Raw genomic sequence first — 15,259 nt, forward strand, 5'->3', positions numbered from 1 at the left:
CTTGCTCATAAAAAAGTATAGCCTAGCTAACAGAGCTGCACTACCCAAACCCCAACATCTTATTTTCCCAAAGGCCTTTTGTCTTAGTTTGTCAGCAAACTGGAACCTCTAGCCTGACAAAGAAGCAATTTTGATGGTTAATTTTGCTTGTAGTGTTTGCTGTCATGATTGGAGGAAAACATGTGAGCCCTGCAGTTAATAGGAAGAAACTTTCAGTATGGCAAAAGGCAAATGATACTGGATGTCCTCTGTTAATTAAAATCCAAGGAGCATATTGGCAATTTTCAGTTAACCAAGAACCAATGCAGAAAAAAATGGGTTTGTTAAAAAGCAGAATTCACCTTGAAATTGACATGCTCATACTCAACTTGACACTAGCAGGCTGAATTGTAGTGACAGGGATCATTTTTGTTGACAACAGCTGGAAATACAACAGCTATATTATTATAATTAGGATCAGCATCAAGTTGGATTATAATAGGGGCTTTCTTGGAGAAATGGCACAGTGTCAAATTTATAGTCACTAGCTAAATGAGTCTCTTGTATCCTCGACAAAGGGACAAAAGCAGTTCCAAATGAAAACACAAACAGAGAATCCTGGTTGTTATATTTCCTGGGTATTACTCAGGATCCTATTTATCACACACCAACACTTGCTGCTTTGAAGAGAAATTATCCTATGAGGTTTATACATTTCAATTTGCCTCCACAGCCTGCATTCTGCATGCATTTCTATGGACAAGCCTACACTGCAGCTTGACTAGAAACATTTCTGCTACATGATTAACCTCAAAGCATCCATTTTTCCCTTTATGGGTAATCCTTTGACAAATGCATCCACAAAACCTTCCCACACATCTATTCCAGTGTACAGGTACATCAACAGTCTTGAGTCACTATTAGCAGAAATATCATCCCTGACAGAAAGTAGTTCTGCCTTTTTATTTTCAGATGTCTAAAGCTGAAGAATGTGGATTTCTGGGAATCCAGACATCAGGTAGACATGTCCTGGATGAGTGTGTGGGTAAAAGCTTGTCTCACTCTGTCGTGGTCCCCAGCCCCATTGTTCACCTTCACCATCGTGTGGGATTTGCATGGAATGGGAGAATATGCCATCCATTCCAACAGCATCAAAAAACTTGTATGGATGAAGTGCCTGGTGACTTCCTTTGAGCTTGCTGCCTTAAAAACTTAAAAACTTTTAAGCCCAGAAGAATTTTTTCTCAAAGTGGAAGAAGATTGGATGGAAGAATGTGAGGTTGTATGTGTGCATGTGTTTTCTTGCAGGAAATTTTAGTAATGAGAATACTGTCTTAATAAATACATGTGTATCACTATATTTATATTTTGATTGACATGAAATTTGTATATATTTATGAGGCATATTGTGACATTTTCATTCATAATTTATTAGGTAATGATAAAGTAGGGTTAATTAATGTATTTTTACCATCAAATTTTATCACTTCTTTATGCCAAATACATTTAAAATCCTCTTTTCTAACTGTGTTAAGCCATATAACACATTTTTGTTAATTATAGTCTCTCTGCTGTGATATAAAACTGCAAAACTTATCCCCCTATCTAACCTTCATATTGTAATGTTTTATATGGAAATGTACTACTATTAAAGCCATTATGAAAAAGATAGTCGATTATATAAACTAAAATGTTTACTACCATTTAGAGTTGTAAAATAGTTTGTTATACAGTTTCACTTGCACACACACACATACTTCCTACAAGAGTAACAGTAAGCTCTTAAAAATATCAAGTGTCAACAACTCTTCTGTATTTTTGTGTGAATAATTTCATTTAATTATCTCACCAAGTGTGTGATGTAATAACTATCCATTTTCTTTTTTACAGATTAAGAAATCAAAGCTTCAAAAAGTTTTGCTATTTGGCCAAGAATAAGTAAAATTTGGAAATTGAGTATCAAGCAAATGTTCTGGTTCAAGGCAGTTTTATTCCAAAATTATTCTCTAAGTCACTCTTATATGCTTCCTATAAGTATACAAGTATGCATTTGATCCTCATACAAAATTTTGATGCTTGCAGAATAAAAAAGATCATCTTTGCATATGGAAGGCAGAACCACAGATCACATAAATGGTTGAAACCTGTCCCCTTATCCTTGTGCTAGTCATTCGATGGGCTGTCTCTCCTGGTTAGATGGGCTCAAGTTACAATAAGCACAGAAATAGAATGACTACCACTTGTCTTGTAATAATAAACTCCCAGAAAGTATTCTCACTTCCAGTTAATAAGAAATGGTCTCCATGAAACTTATCAAGTATAAATGGTTTACAAACATGTTTCACTTTACAAATAAATCTATGAATTTTTTTTCAAAGTAATGTCTCTAAGGAGAAAGAAGCAGGTCAAATTTTTAAAGTTTGGTGTCTCCTGTGTGTGTTTTGAATAATGGTTTTACATTGATTTGTCAGAGAAGATTTTTAAAAGTGCTCCACCACTGTCTGTGTCTTATCTTCCTGGAAGGGGCCTTAGGGATCTACTTTTCAAAGCTAGAGTCTAATCCAAAGGCGGGGTTGTTGCTCACAGGCTTAGTATATGATAATTTCTGTGCTAAGCACCTGTATACATTATTTTGCTTACTTCTCAAAATCATACTAATATGTATATGGTAGACTTCAGTCTGAAACCATGAAAGGTTAAATGATTTGCCCAAGGAGATAGAGATAAGTGCTTCAGAACAAGATAGACCTGTTATATATGCAAAACCATAAACTGCCAAAACACACCTGTCTTACAGATTTATGCAGTGATCAGGTCCATCAGAAAATATTTGGATTCATTTGTTTTTTTATGAACAGATTCCTTAATTTAAATTACCACCTAGAAGGCAATTTAACAAGAACAGATAATTTTTGACTATTCATTTCTTTTTTTCCCAGATCCTAGTCTGTGACTGGAAAAGAATGCCTAGACATAATATTCTATTGAATGTTAAACATTGACTTCATTTCTTTCTGGTAACATTTTACTTGATAATGGAGGAGCAGAAGTTTTCCTTTGAAGTCAAAGTAAAAATACAAGACAACCACACAAAGCAAAATAAAGTTTTTATGTGACATTCAGAAGAGCTTTCCCTTTCTTTCTAGTTCTTTCTGTATCACTTGGATCTATTTTCTTGCTATTCACATTCTTTTCCTTAACTTTTATTGAACTAATTATAGACTTATAAAACAGTTACAAAAATAGCTACTGTATGCTTCTGTCTCAGTCCATTGTTTTGTGCTATATTGGAATACCTGAGACCAGATAACACGCAAAGAACAGAAATTTATTTTCTCATAGTTTGAGAGTCTGAGAAGTCCTAGTTCAAGTTTCTGGCTTCCAGCAAAAGTCTCCTTTCTGCATCATGTGGAACTAAGGTAGGAGGTATCCACAGAGGGCAGAAGGTAAAGGGCAAGACAAGAAAGAGCCTTGATGACCTGTTGGGACCCATGAAAGAGCCCACTTCTTTATATCATCACATTCGCAACACCTGAATTTTGGATGAGACCCATGGCAACCGCACACTCAGTTTGTTTTCAGCTTATAATCTTAGCATAGAGATCAAAACAAGAAAATTAACATTGGACACCTATTTTTATCACTACAGAGTGCTAGTGTTTTATCATCTCTTAACTGAACCATGGCTATAATTTCACATGTAGTGTGCTCTCCTAACCTTCTGTCTCTATCTTCAATTGAATCTGGGCACACTGATTGTGGGCACAACATAAGATTACTATTTCCCTGAAGTAACATCCTTGTGTCCTAGATGGTAAATCCAACACTCTGCATTTTGGCATTTAGATGTCCCCTTCGTTTTCTTCTCAGTTTGAAACTCCAGCATGAGTTTGGATAACTGCCATCTCTTCTTCTGCAGTTGTATCGGCCCTTCTTTCCATCTTCCTCTTTCCCAGACTGTTTTGCCCCAAATTCTTCTCATGCCATGTAATTTTCAAATAACTACAAACATTATACTTTCATATGTTTAGTATCACCAATAAGATTGATGTTACCTGTGAAAGTGAGTATAAATTTACATACACAATCATAAAATTACACAGACATGAAATGTGTATATGTTGTTCCCAAAGTATAGTGGAGTGTGTTACACAAGAAGCATTCAGTACATTTTTTCCTAACTCCAGATTTTGTAAAACTTCTAAGTCATCATTCTGAGTAGGAATTCCAGTTTCATAGGATTATTGACTGCTCCACAGATATTGCTGTTACTTTTGCTGAATAGTGACTGCTATTTTAAACATTTCAAATAGATTTTGATTGGCAAGATTATTGCAAGAGATCTACCCTATTTCAGTTATCACAGAGGTATGTAGCTCCGATAAATCCTTTCTCTCCTTCAATGTTAAAACACCCTTCCTCCATGTGCTGGCTGCATTGACTATTGACAGTTTGCAGCTGATGATCCTTTCCCTTGGATGAAGAGGGTTGCCTGGACCAATGCTAGAGCTGCATGCTCAGGGACATCTCATGCCCCACAGTTCTTTATTGATGGATTGAGAAGGCCTAACCCCATTTCCCCAATGAGCAGCCCAGATACAGAGCCCGAAGAACCTACTGTAGCCTTTGTGAAGAAATACATCACAACCCAAGTGGTTCTTCTGTCCACAATGGTTCTTTTTTCTTCCTCATAGAGAACAATCACAAGTACTCTCCAGTAAAAATTCACTAAAACATATTTTTTGCCACATCTGTTTTTCCAAGTAACGGATTTGTGACACCTACCTGCATTTCTTGGTTAAATCATGAGATAATATGTTCACTTATCCACTTATTTAATTAATAAATGTAATTTCAGTAATTACTATGTGTCTGTTGCATACTGGAGGAGGAAGACATTGTCCCTGCCCACAAAGCCCCTGATCCTTATCACTGTTCCGGAATTCTCCAGGTTCTCCACAATTTCACAAGTTCTCAGACTGTCCTGTGATCAAACTTTGCCTTCATTTACACTTGATTCATTGAATGGTATTGCTTCCCTGCCTCTTTCCTGGTAAAGCGTGACAGTTCTCCAATGCTTCACTTCACCGTAACCTCTCTTAGAAGTCTTTCCTAGACAACCCTGTGTACCGAACCAAATAAGTGACCCATAGGTGCTATGCGTTCATCTGAATTTCTGTGCATATTTGTCTATTTTTCTCTTCCTTGCCACCAAACTGTAAGGTTGAGCATAGAGGATTTTTTTAAATATACATTTCAGTTCAGGTAAACTGTATGTTCTCAATTGTCCCATGAATAAATGAAGAAAAACACAGCATATTAATCTGAAAAGAAGGGTTTGATTCTACTATCAATGGTCCTAATTATCTAAGCCTGCTAATTAATTGGTTTTTCCTATCCAATATTGTATTCTAAGGAATTAAATGCAATAGGATAAAATATTCCTTTAATATTTCTGCACAGCTTTTTTACAGCAGTCAATTTTCCCAGGTACATTCAGTTTTGCTTTTGCATGCTATGTTATATTATTAACCTTATGTTTCATATTCCTTTGATATGATTCCTTTGCATATTCTCTAAGCCCACACAAATCTAATAGGTATCTTTAAAATGAAAACTATAAAGGAATCTTAAGTAATTCAGGTATGAAAGGGACTTTTTCACACAGTTCTCCTAGCTTTACCCCTTCTTTTACAAGAATTGGATATTGTTGAAGTTATAACAAAGCAGTTTATCTCCATCTTTTAAAAGAGATTTCTTTCCACTTTTATTCTTACCTGCAGATTTGTCTATGATATGCTTGGAAAAACATAGCTCTTGGCAAAGAATAATGTGTTAATTATTGCTCTTTGTGCTCTCTTTTTTATTAGGCACGTCTGTCACAAATGTAACAGCTACCGATGCTGATGACCCGGTTTATGGAAACAGTGCAAAGTTAGTTTATAGTATCTTGGAAGGGCAGCCTTATTTCTCCATTGAACCTGAAACAGGTTTGTGGCCTAAATTTGAATTCTATTTACTATGTTTTTGCTTCAGGGAAATGCTTTTCTTGGGATTTGGATTATGAAATATTATAGTTAAGTATTTCACTGCCAGTACCAATAATATTTGAATGTGTATTGTGAGGATCTTGGTAAGCTGCACGGTTATCTTGATACTGATTAAAATGAATTGCAGAACCTGTTTAGACTACCACAGTTGGTCTAACACCATTTTCATTATAAAATAAAGGGGGAAACGGTGCTGACACATTAGACACATTTAAATATCAGATTGAAATATAAATTCAGCTAATTATTGGATGTGTGATGCTTGACTAGTAACTTTTTAAATTTCAACTTCTTTTCTATAAAATGAGTATGGAATATGCCAGCCCATTAATGTTTAAAGATTAGATGAAGCAATGAATATCAAACGTGAAGTGCATACCACATGATAACCTTAAATACATGTTAGAAATTATTACATTGGAGTTAGATTCCTCCTTTGTAAAGCAGAATATCTATTCCTACCCATTTGATCTATTATGAAGATATTATATGGCCAATATGAAGTCAAATGAATATTCTGAGGTCTAGAGGTAAATATTTTAAAAATCATGAAGTAAATTACTTAAAAATACAATTAAGAACTTAAGCATACACAAACATATATTCACAAAACCCTTTAAAAACCGTTTTGGAAATAACTTCATAACAGATTTTATAAATAAAGGTATATCTTCTTAATTATTCTAACAATATATTAAGAGATTAAATCTATTTAGTTTAGATTATTTTAAGCCTTCCTGGGCTTTGTTGTAACATATCTAAAAATTTTTATTGAAGAACAATTATTAGAAACAATATCTCTTTTTTGTATTTTTCTCTGTCTCGTGGTTTTGTCTTTAAATTTCTAAAGAGAAAAATTCAGCTTATAAGCACATACACATATATTATTTTTTCTTTGATTCATGAGTTTTCAGCACTATTGAGATAAATTTCTCTGACTTGCCATTAAAGTCAATTATTAATTAAATTAAAAATTGAAAGCTTCTCTGTGCTTTTTTTAATTCAAAGAGTAAAATCCTCATGCATTTAAAAGTAAGGAAATGTACAGTTATATATAAATAGGTCATGGCTCAAAAGTGAACTTAGATTTGGAAACAGAAAAGCACTCTTATAAAATGCATTAATTTGGGCTATGATTATAAATTCTTCATCAGCCAAAATGGAAGTGAATTGTAAACATTTTTTCATTTATGCTGTTCAATAACCCTGAAGAAGTGGCAGAGCAAGTAGTTAATTCTGGGCTTTAAAGAAAATAAATCTGGAGATTAGACTATTTCTTGGCCAAAATTACAATGGCAGAATTGGGATTCACATTCAGGTCCCTAATTTCAAACTTTTTTTTAGATTTCTTTGAACTTCACTTTTCACAGACAATCTTTGTGGGACAGGGGCTTCCATAAGACAGAAATGTGATTGCCCAGGTGGCATTGAATTGTGTCTTCCTTTTCTTTTTGACAATTTGTTCACGTGGGCCTTGTTACCATTTCCAGTATAATAGTTATTAAATCCATTGAACATTCACTATGTGCAAGCACTGAGTTAGGCATAGGGAGAAAAAAATTACACAAGCTAGCTTCATCTTGCTAGTGTCTCACAATGTATTTGGAAGACAGATTTTTTTTCAACATAAATAAAGGGAGCATGCTGATGTTCTGTAAATAATTTATGTCTGTGAAGTATGGGTAACTAAAGCTACTTTTGAAGTTAGAAGTTTCACTGATCTATTTACTATTTGCTTAATTAGAAGTTGTTAGCAAGATTTAGTATTTACATTCTACCCAGCATAATGAGTATCTATTTCAACACACATCAATTTAAAATTTATCACTTCCAATTTGACATATATAACATTCTCTGACTTATTTATATTTTAGGAAGTTTATTCTGGCTCTGTTATAAATACTGTTATGGAGATAATTGATGTTTGAAGAATTTACATGGTAGTTGCTTTACTAAGTGGTGAAAGAGTGAGGTTGAGGTTTCAAACAAATATAATTGCATTTCAATTGAAAATGGCAGCTAAATACAGTAATCAATAAAAAATAAGCCTAATTTTGATAGCTGAAGCATATGTGTATAAAAGAAAAATGCATATTCTTTTGTGTAAATGTTTGCATAATTACAAGTGTACTAGTATATTCAAATGAAATGAAAAAAAGGGGTTTGCTATTCCATAAAATCTAAATTTGACTCTGTGAAAGCCTCTTTTCTTTTTTTTATAATTGCTTTGGTAGTAGACATTGTATCTCAATTTATAATACTGGTTACTGGAGATGCAGAGATGGGAGGATTGTGGTTCACATGAGCCTGGGCAATAGATAGCAGGGTTCTCATCTCAGTGAGTAAGTTGGGCATAGTGGTATATCCCTATCATCTCAGCCACACAGGAGGTGTAAATAGGAGGATCATAATTCAGGCCTACGCAGGTAAAAATGGAAGATTCTATTATTAAAAAAAAAAATCTAAAGCAAAAAAGCCTGGTGACATGGTTGAAGTGGTAGAGATCTTTCTTAGAAAGCATGAGGTTCTCAGTTCAAACAGTAGTACTGAAAAAAATATTAGTTTGAGACTGATATTGAATGTGTGTGTGTGTGTGTGTGTGTGAGTGAGAGAGAGAGAAAGAGAGAGAGAGAGAGAGAGGAGAGAATTTGAACTATTCAGAAACAAATAAAGATCACAGTTTAAAATGTTTGTTTTAGAAAAATATAGACAAAATGGACAGACAGCATTGAACATGTGAAATTTTAATTTTACAAGCATATGGAAATCAAAAACATTATGTGATGACCAAAAATGTGTGTAAGTTGGATACTCTTAAACAGATACCAAGACAGTTAGGAATGCAAGTTGGGAGTTTATGACTGTGAAAGATAACGGAGGCAAGACACAAGCTTAGTAGAGAAGTCCAGTCATTGGATGCAAATCTGCTACCCTAACAAGAAAAGAGGACAAGAAGTACGATTGGGCAAGGCAGACCCAACAACACTTGAGCCAAACCCACAGAATCCCTAGAGCCATGATCACCCTTAGGAGTCTAATGCTACACATAGATGTCCAGACTCTAATTTCCTCCACTCTACTCAGTCACGAGTTGAGATGTGCCTGGCATGAGCAAAGTTTTGGCTGGCAAGTTCTTGAAGGAAATCCAAGCAGTGCTCTTCTCTGGCTGTCATACATGCATGCTGACACAAAAGAGAAAGTGGTTTTGAATATGATGTGATTCTAAAAAATAATATGAGGGATTAGCAAATATTTGGTGAATAAACTAATAATGAGAGTATTAGTAGGTATATTTATTTTTGCAAATTCTTCCCATGTGCCAAAAACATTAAGAATGTTCACTAACTTTGGCCCAGGATTTAACATTCTAGCGACATAAAGAAAATTCCAGAGATGAGCAATGACTTGTTGTGTAAGACCATTTGCCTCTGAAAGAGTTCCTAACAAGATGACTCTCTACATGATTGATCTGCCATGACCTCAAAAAGTGATGTAACATAATTAGATCACTAGATGTAGACTGAATACCAGTAGACATTGTCAATTATGTGGGCCCTTCCTCGACTTCTGTTTACATCAGGACTTTGACCATAGCAGCTGGTCAGACCTATAGCCAAAAGTGATCAATACCTTGACAGTGAACCCTCCGTCAACAGGCTGTGCAGTGTAACCATATTCATGATTCTTATGAAGAAAAAGATTGACCATTATCAACAAATTACAAATGGTTTATTGTCTTGTTTTTTTCTTGCAAGCGTGCTAAAACCAGAGCTCTCAACTTTGGGAAGATAAATTCTGCTATCTTATCCTTTTGCTCATTTCATTCCCACTTTATGGAATTATGTTTTCTTGTCATAACAATTTCTCTGCCTTACAGATAACTCCTCTTTAACTAATTTGGGGTAACCATCTTAAGACTACAGAGAGACATGCCAATTCTACATTGTTGTTTGAGTTTAACAAGTAATTATCTTGTCTATTGACTTTTTATATTTCTAATTCAGTTCCTATACTAGCATGTATAGATCAAGAAGATTAGGGCTTGCATGATTTCTTGCTTTTGCCTACTCCTGCCTGGCTGACTTGCACCTAAAATTACTTCAATAGTAGTTTTTTCCTTAAATAGGAAGGAAGAGAGAGAGGGAGGAAGAAAAAATGAGCTAACAGAAAACAGAACAGTTTGCTCACAATTCATAGAGAAGATATGAGTGGATACAGTCTCGGGAGTACATCTGGTTATATATTCTGTATTTGGTATATCTGTTTCTCTGATGAAAAGACCATTATTTTAACTTCAAATATTATGTTTTTGTTTGACATTTGTTTAGGACTCATGCCACTTCTAAATCTAATACTAAGTGTCAAAGCAACACAACTCTTCTTTTGTGCATAAATGACTCTTGAGACCACCAATGTCAGATTCACTTCTAGATCACTTGGGAAGGTCAAGAGGTTCAGGAACCTAAGCAAGGAAGGAGTGGCTAACAATGTATTCTCACTCCAGAGGTCACTGTAATACTACTATTACTAGCAGTAATAATAATAACATTAGCAATAAAAAGAAAAAATATTGTATTTGTACAACTTTTAGATTTTATTCACACTGAACCAAATTACAGAGGAAGAATTTCTATCCGTGTTCTGCAAATGACAGAACTGTTTCAGAAACAATAAGGATGATGCACTCTTCCCTGACTTAGATAAAATTCCCTGCCAAATTACAAGAGGAAAGTAAAACCAACAAACAGATACCCTGTTTATTGAAGACTTATTATGGTCTTGACAATGCATTAATTGTATCCTCATGCAGCATCAAATTTGTATTAATTTATTTCACAAAGTATTTGAGGTAGGTAATAATGTCATCTCAGTTTTACTGGTGAGAGAATAGAGTCTGATGATGCATTTGTTGTCCAAGGTGTTTGAAGCAGGATTCCAAAAGAAACTGCGTCATTCTACATCCTAACTTTTTGACATTTTCTTGTACTCTCACTTGACTTCCAAGCAGCATAGCTCACACCAGGAGATGTCACTAGTTTGGAAAGGGACCTATAGAACTTGGAAGCAGGCCCAGGCCTCCTTTATGCACAGGCACAAGAGGCAGCATAGTGTCGGACAAGATGTGAAACAGTAGTAATTGTAAAATGAGTTGTCATTTTTGTGAATAGTTTTTATTATAGTACTTCAAAAGGCTGAAAATAGCATATTTGTAGTCTGTAAATGAATTTTTTATATTTGCTTTTCCCTCCCTGCCACCCCCAATACCATATGTTTGCTTGTAATGTTTTAGGCACAGACAGGAAAAATGTGGCATTTATTTAAAAAGCTCTAATTTGAGGAAAGCAGTAAGAAAATAGTTGCAGTCCGTCCTAAGTGATTGAAGATGGAAAGTCTAAATGAAATGCAAAGCAAGTGAATAATAAATGCTTAATTATGTAAGGAAATCAGGATAAAGTTTCAAGACAGTCCAAACTTTGCTTGAGGCAAGCAAGAGTATGAAAAATGACCTGCTTAAAAATAAACTAACTTAATTCATTGACCTTTTTTTTTTTGAAACTCAGACCATCTTTCTTCATTGGATACAAATAACATTTGTCTCAGTGGAACCTGTAAAAAGGAGCTAAGGAGAAAAAAATATTCCTTAGGAAAAAAAAAATCCATGTAATGAATGGTTCTCTTTTAGAAGAATCAAGATAATACATGGAGTCTTCATGGAATGCCTTCATGGTATTGAGTCATTTTTATGCCTTCCGAGTCAAAGTGATGAACTGCAAACACACAGGGTCTCTTTTTAATCAACATTGCATAGATTATCATTTCTATACTGCCAAGGGGTCTGGCTAAAGAATTTGCTTAGCACAGACCTTTGAGAAGAAGTATTCAGACAAATTTAGGCAGACCCGCAGCGGTGAGATTTTGCATTCAATGGTGGGAATACCTTCATATTTCATATTAATTGTCATTTAGTTATAATCTATATACTATGTCATATTCCAGGCACTGAAATGAAATGTTGTGTGTGAGAAATTATGAATATATGTTAAATTTTACAAACTATAATTAGAAAATATCAAATATATTACTACTTATCTTATATAACCTATATACATATGACATAAGATTCATGACATATGGATAAAGGGGGTCGTAAACTAAATGTGGAAAGAGAAAATCAAGATTGTCTTCTTAAAATTATAGATCTTAGAGAATTAGCCCTGACAAATTAATAGCAGATTAACAAATGAAGAGTGTGGGGTTAGGAGAAGTGTTAAATGAGGTCTTACCATAAAAAAGAATTAGAAGGTATGGTAGCCCATACCTACAATCCTAGCATTTGGCAGGCTGAGGTAGAAAGGTCACCAGTTAAGGGCAGACTGGGCTACATAGTGAGACTCTGTCTTATAAAACCACTAGCTGGTGGCAGGTAACTCAGTGGTAGAGTGCTTGGTTAACATGGGCAAAGCACTGGATTCAGTTCACCGCTAAACATACACACACACACACAAACACACACACACACACACACACACATATCAAAGTGAGATGTGGTGAGAGGAAGAAATAAATGGATGATTAGGGTAATATTGAGAAATTGAATCGCTTCACTTCCTCAATGGTATTATAAGATTTTCCTTGAAAAAGATTTTCCTATGCAAAATAAACTTGACCTTGAATTTAAAAATTCAAATATTCCATCAATTTGTTTGGATGAATGCTTTCACCTCTTGTGACAAATATCCAATTTTAATTGCAAGTATTAGTATACATATTAATAAGGTTCAGCATGATATTTTCATACATGCTTATGGTGTATGCTGATTATTTTAAAAACATAGTAATGATACTCTTTTCTAACCATTCATGATATTGAAAAAGTATTGCATCCTTTACTTTTAAAATCCACATATTAAAATATCCTTGATATTATTAATTTTGTTATTACTATTTATACTGAATGCAATAAAATGTGATGTTTTTGTTCTATTTTGCAATAGGATATTCCCACCTAGGGAATTGAAAGTTTGAAAGGCAGGAGTGCCAAGGAGAGCAGGTCATTGGCTTTACCATTACCTGAGACAGTTACATCATAGGGAACTGAGAACCTCCTCCTATGGCAAATACCTGTTGAAAAGATGAGGTATTCACATTCATCAGACAGCTGACTCACACTTAAAAAATCACAGACCACCTCCAGATCATGCCATACCATGAAGTGGATGGCCAACAGTAGAGAATGGGCAATGTTGGCTGCTTCTGTAACATGTGGATCCTCTAAACTTCTTGGAATAACAGAAGTTTTCTCCAGAAAAATTAGGTACAAGGCCAACATACAGGAGGACTTGAGAGGAACCCAAAGAGTGGTTTTCTCATCTGTGGGGATATCCTCCCATTTTAATTTTTTTCAGCATAGTAAAGGGCATAGTAAAGGGCATAGATGGCCATAATTTTCAAAGAAAGAAAGGGGAGAGAATAGAGAGAAGCATCCCTTTCAAACACAATATACAATAAACCAAAGAGGAAGAGAAAAATATCACAGGGTGCAAATGTGCTTGTTTTAGGAAGGAGCTTTGAGACAGATAGTTGTGTTTTGTATGTGCTTTGCATTTTAGGTATAATAGTCGTTTGTGAATAGTGAGTAAAATTTGTAAGAAGTGGTAATGTGATGATAGCCAATGTCTTTGTACCTATGTTTAATCCCTACATCAAATATATTACTTATTTTAAAATATCTCATTAAAGCTGAAGATTATGAGGATTCTTGAGATAATGATGTGGCAATTATGAGACAGATGACAAATGCTTGATATATATATAGCATACAGTAAATATTTATTGGACAAATTGATGAATGAAATAAATTGATGAGTGAGTAATGAGAATTTAAAATGATTAATTTTAACTGTACTTAAATATATACCTCACTGCGTTATTTGAAATGTCCGAACTTAATGACAATGGTGATGAGGACCAAATTTAATTTTAAATTGCTATTAGGAATGTGCTCATATGTACCCATCATCCCTCTCCAGTTTTTCTGATGATTAAATCTTCATATCAGTAAGTGACAGCAGGCTGCTTACACATTGACTAAATATTTATTACTTTTCTGTATGGTATTTTCTATGGGAGTTACTGCAGGTTGAGTATGATCATATTGTTTTATGATGATTAAAAATACTCACGCACTCCAGACACATACAGCAGTTAAATTTACTTGGGTAAGCTTGAAGTAATGTGATTGTCATGTTACATCTTTGAATAAATGATTTTAAATCTGGTCAGGCTGTCCAGTGCTTACTGTTGTTAAAGTAAAGGGGATGCACTTGGGAGACACCAAGGTTTTTGGATGTGGATAGTGAACAGAAGAATGATGAATCACAACCAACTCAGAAAGTAACACTCGGATATCCCATTGGACTGTTGTGGGATGAGATTAAGTGGAAACAAAAGGAAATACTTACTCTCTAATCCCTCTCATAAACATGTACACACCAGATGGGGAATGGATTTTTTCCAACTTACTATGTATTACATCCTTAAAAAATTAAATTGTACCTCCTATTTCTTTAATGATGTTCTTTCTCTCCTTTGTAACTTAGCTCTGTGTTTCATTTAAACTACTTACAATGATTTAGAAAAAAGATGAAGATTTCTTTCACTGATTTTATAATAAAGCATGGTCAATCTAAAAGTATCAAAATTTAACCAGTATTCATAAGATATACATTTGTGGAAATGACATATATACTCCAAGTGCATGTGTATATAGATACAAGTATATACACATGTACACATTTATAGATACAGATATGGTTAGATAGTAACCATTTGTGTTTATCGGTAGAGTTATTTCTCTCCCATTTCTATGGCTTAATTCTGCATCTCTAGGATTAAAAATGTTGAAGATATCCCTCCATAAATCCCTGGTGTCAAATAATTGCTTTAAGTGTGTCAAAAGTGACTTTAGATATAACTTTGAAAGGGGATTATTCAACATTCTAGTTTGTAGATTAGACATTTTACATACATGCATACATACATACATAATTGGTATCTCAGAAAAGGGGATTAATCAATATTGGAGACAACCTTTCTTCAAGTCAAAGGTGGTCTGTGAGGTAGGTTCCAAAGCCTGAGTAAGAATTCATTAAGAGGCTGGTGAAGGAGTAGGGAAGCACTCTGTTTCCTTGTAAATTCAATTTCCAGAATTATCTTCATGGAGTAATTCC

The 15,259-nt window shown here is 34.5% G+C and overlaps 1 protein-coding gene across 4 annotated transcripts in view; it reads left to right on the forward strand.

Annotated features, from left to right (window-relative positions):
* The window catches only part of Cdh8 (cadherin 8), a 346,818-nt gene that overhangs the window by 153,584 nt on the left and 177,975 nt on the right, over positions 1 to 15,259 (forward strand). For all 4 annotated transcript variants that reach the window (XR_012441939.1, XM_074055914.1, XM_074055912.1 and 1 more), the window contains one exon: positions 5,850 to 5,969. Coding sequence is in view for 3 of the 4 variants with exons in the window: in XM_074055914.1 (XP_073912015.1) it covers positions 5,850 to 5,969 (120 nt within the window). In the remaining variant the exon portion in view is untranslated. The remainder of the gene's footprint in view (positions 1 to 5,849; positions 5,970 to 15,259) is intronic.

The sequence above is a fragment of the Castor canadensis genome, chromosome 15, assembly GCF_047511655.1.
Source record: "Castor canadensis chromosome 15, mCasCan1.hap1v2, whole genome shotgun sequence".
Lineage (NCBI taxonomy): Eukaryota > Metazoa > Chordata > Mammalia > Rodentia > Castoridae > Castor > Castor canadensis.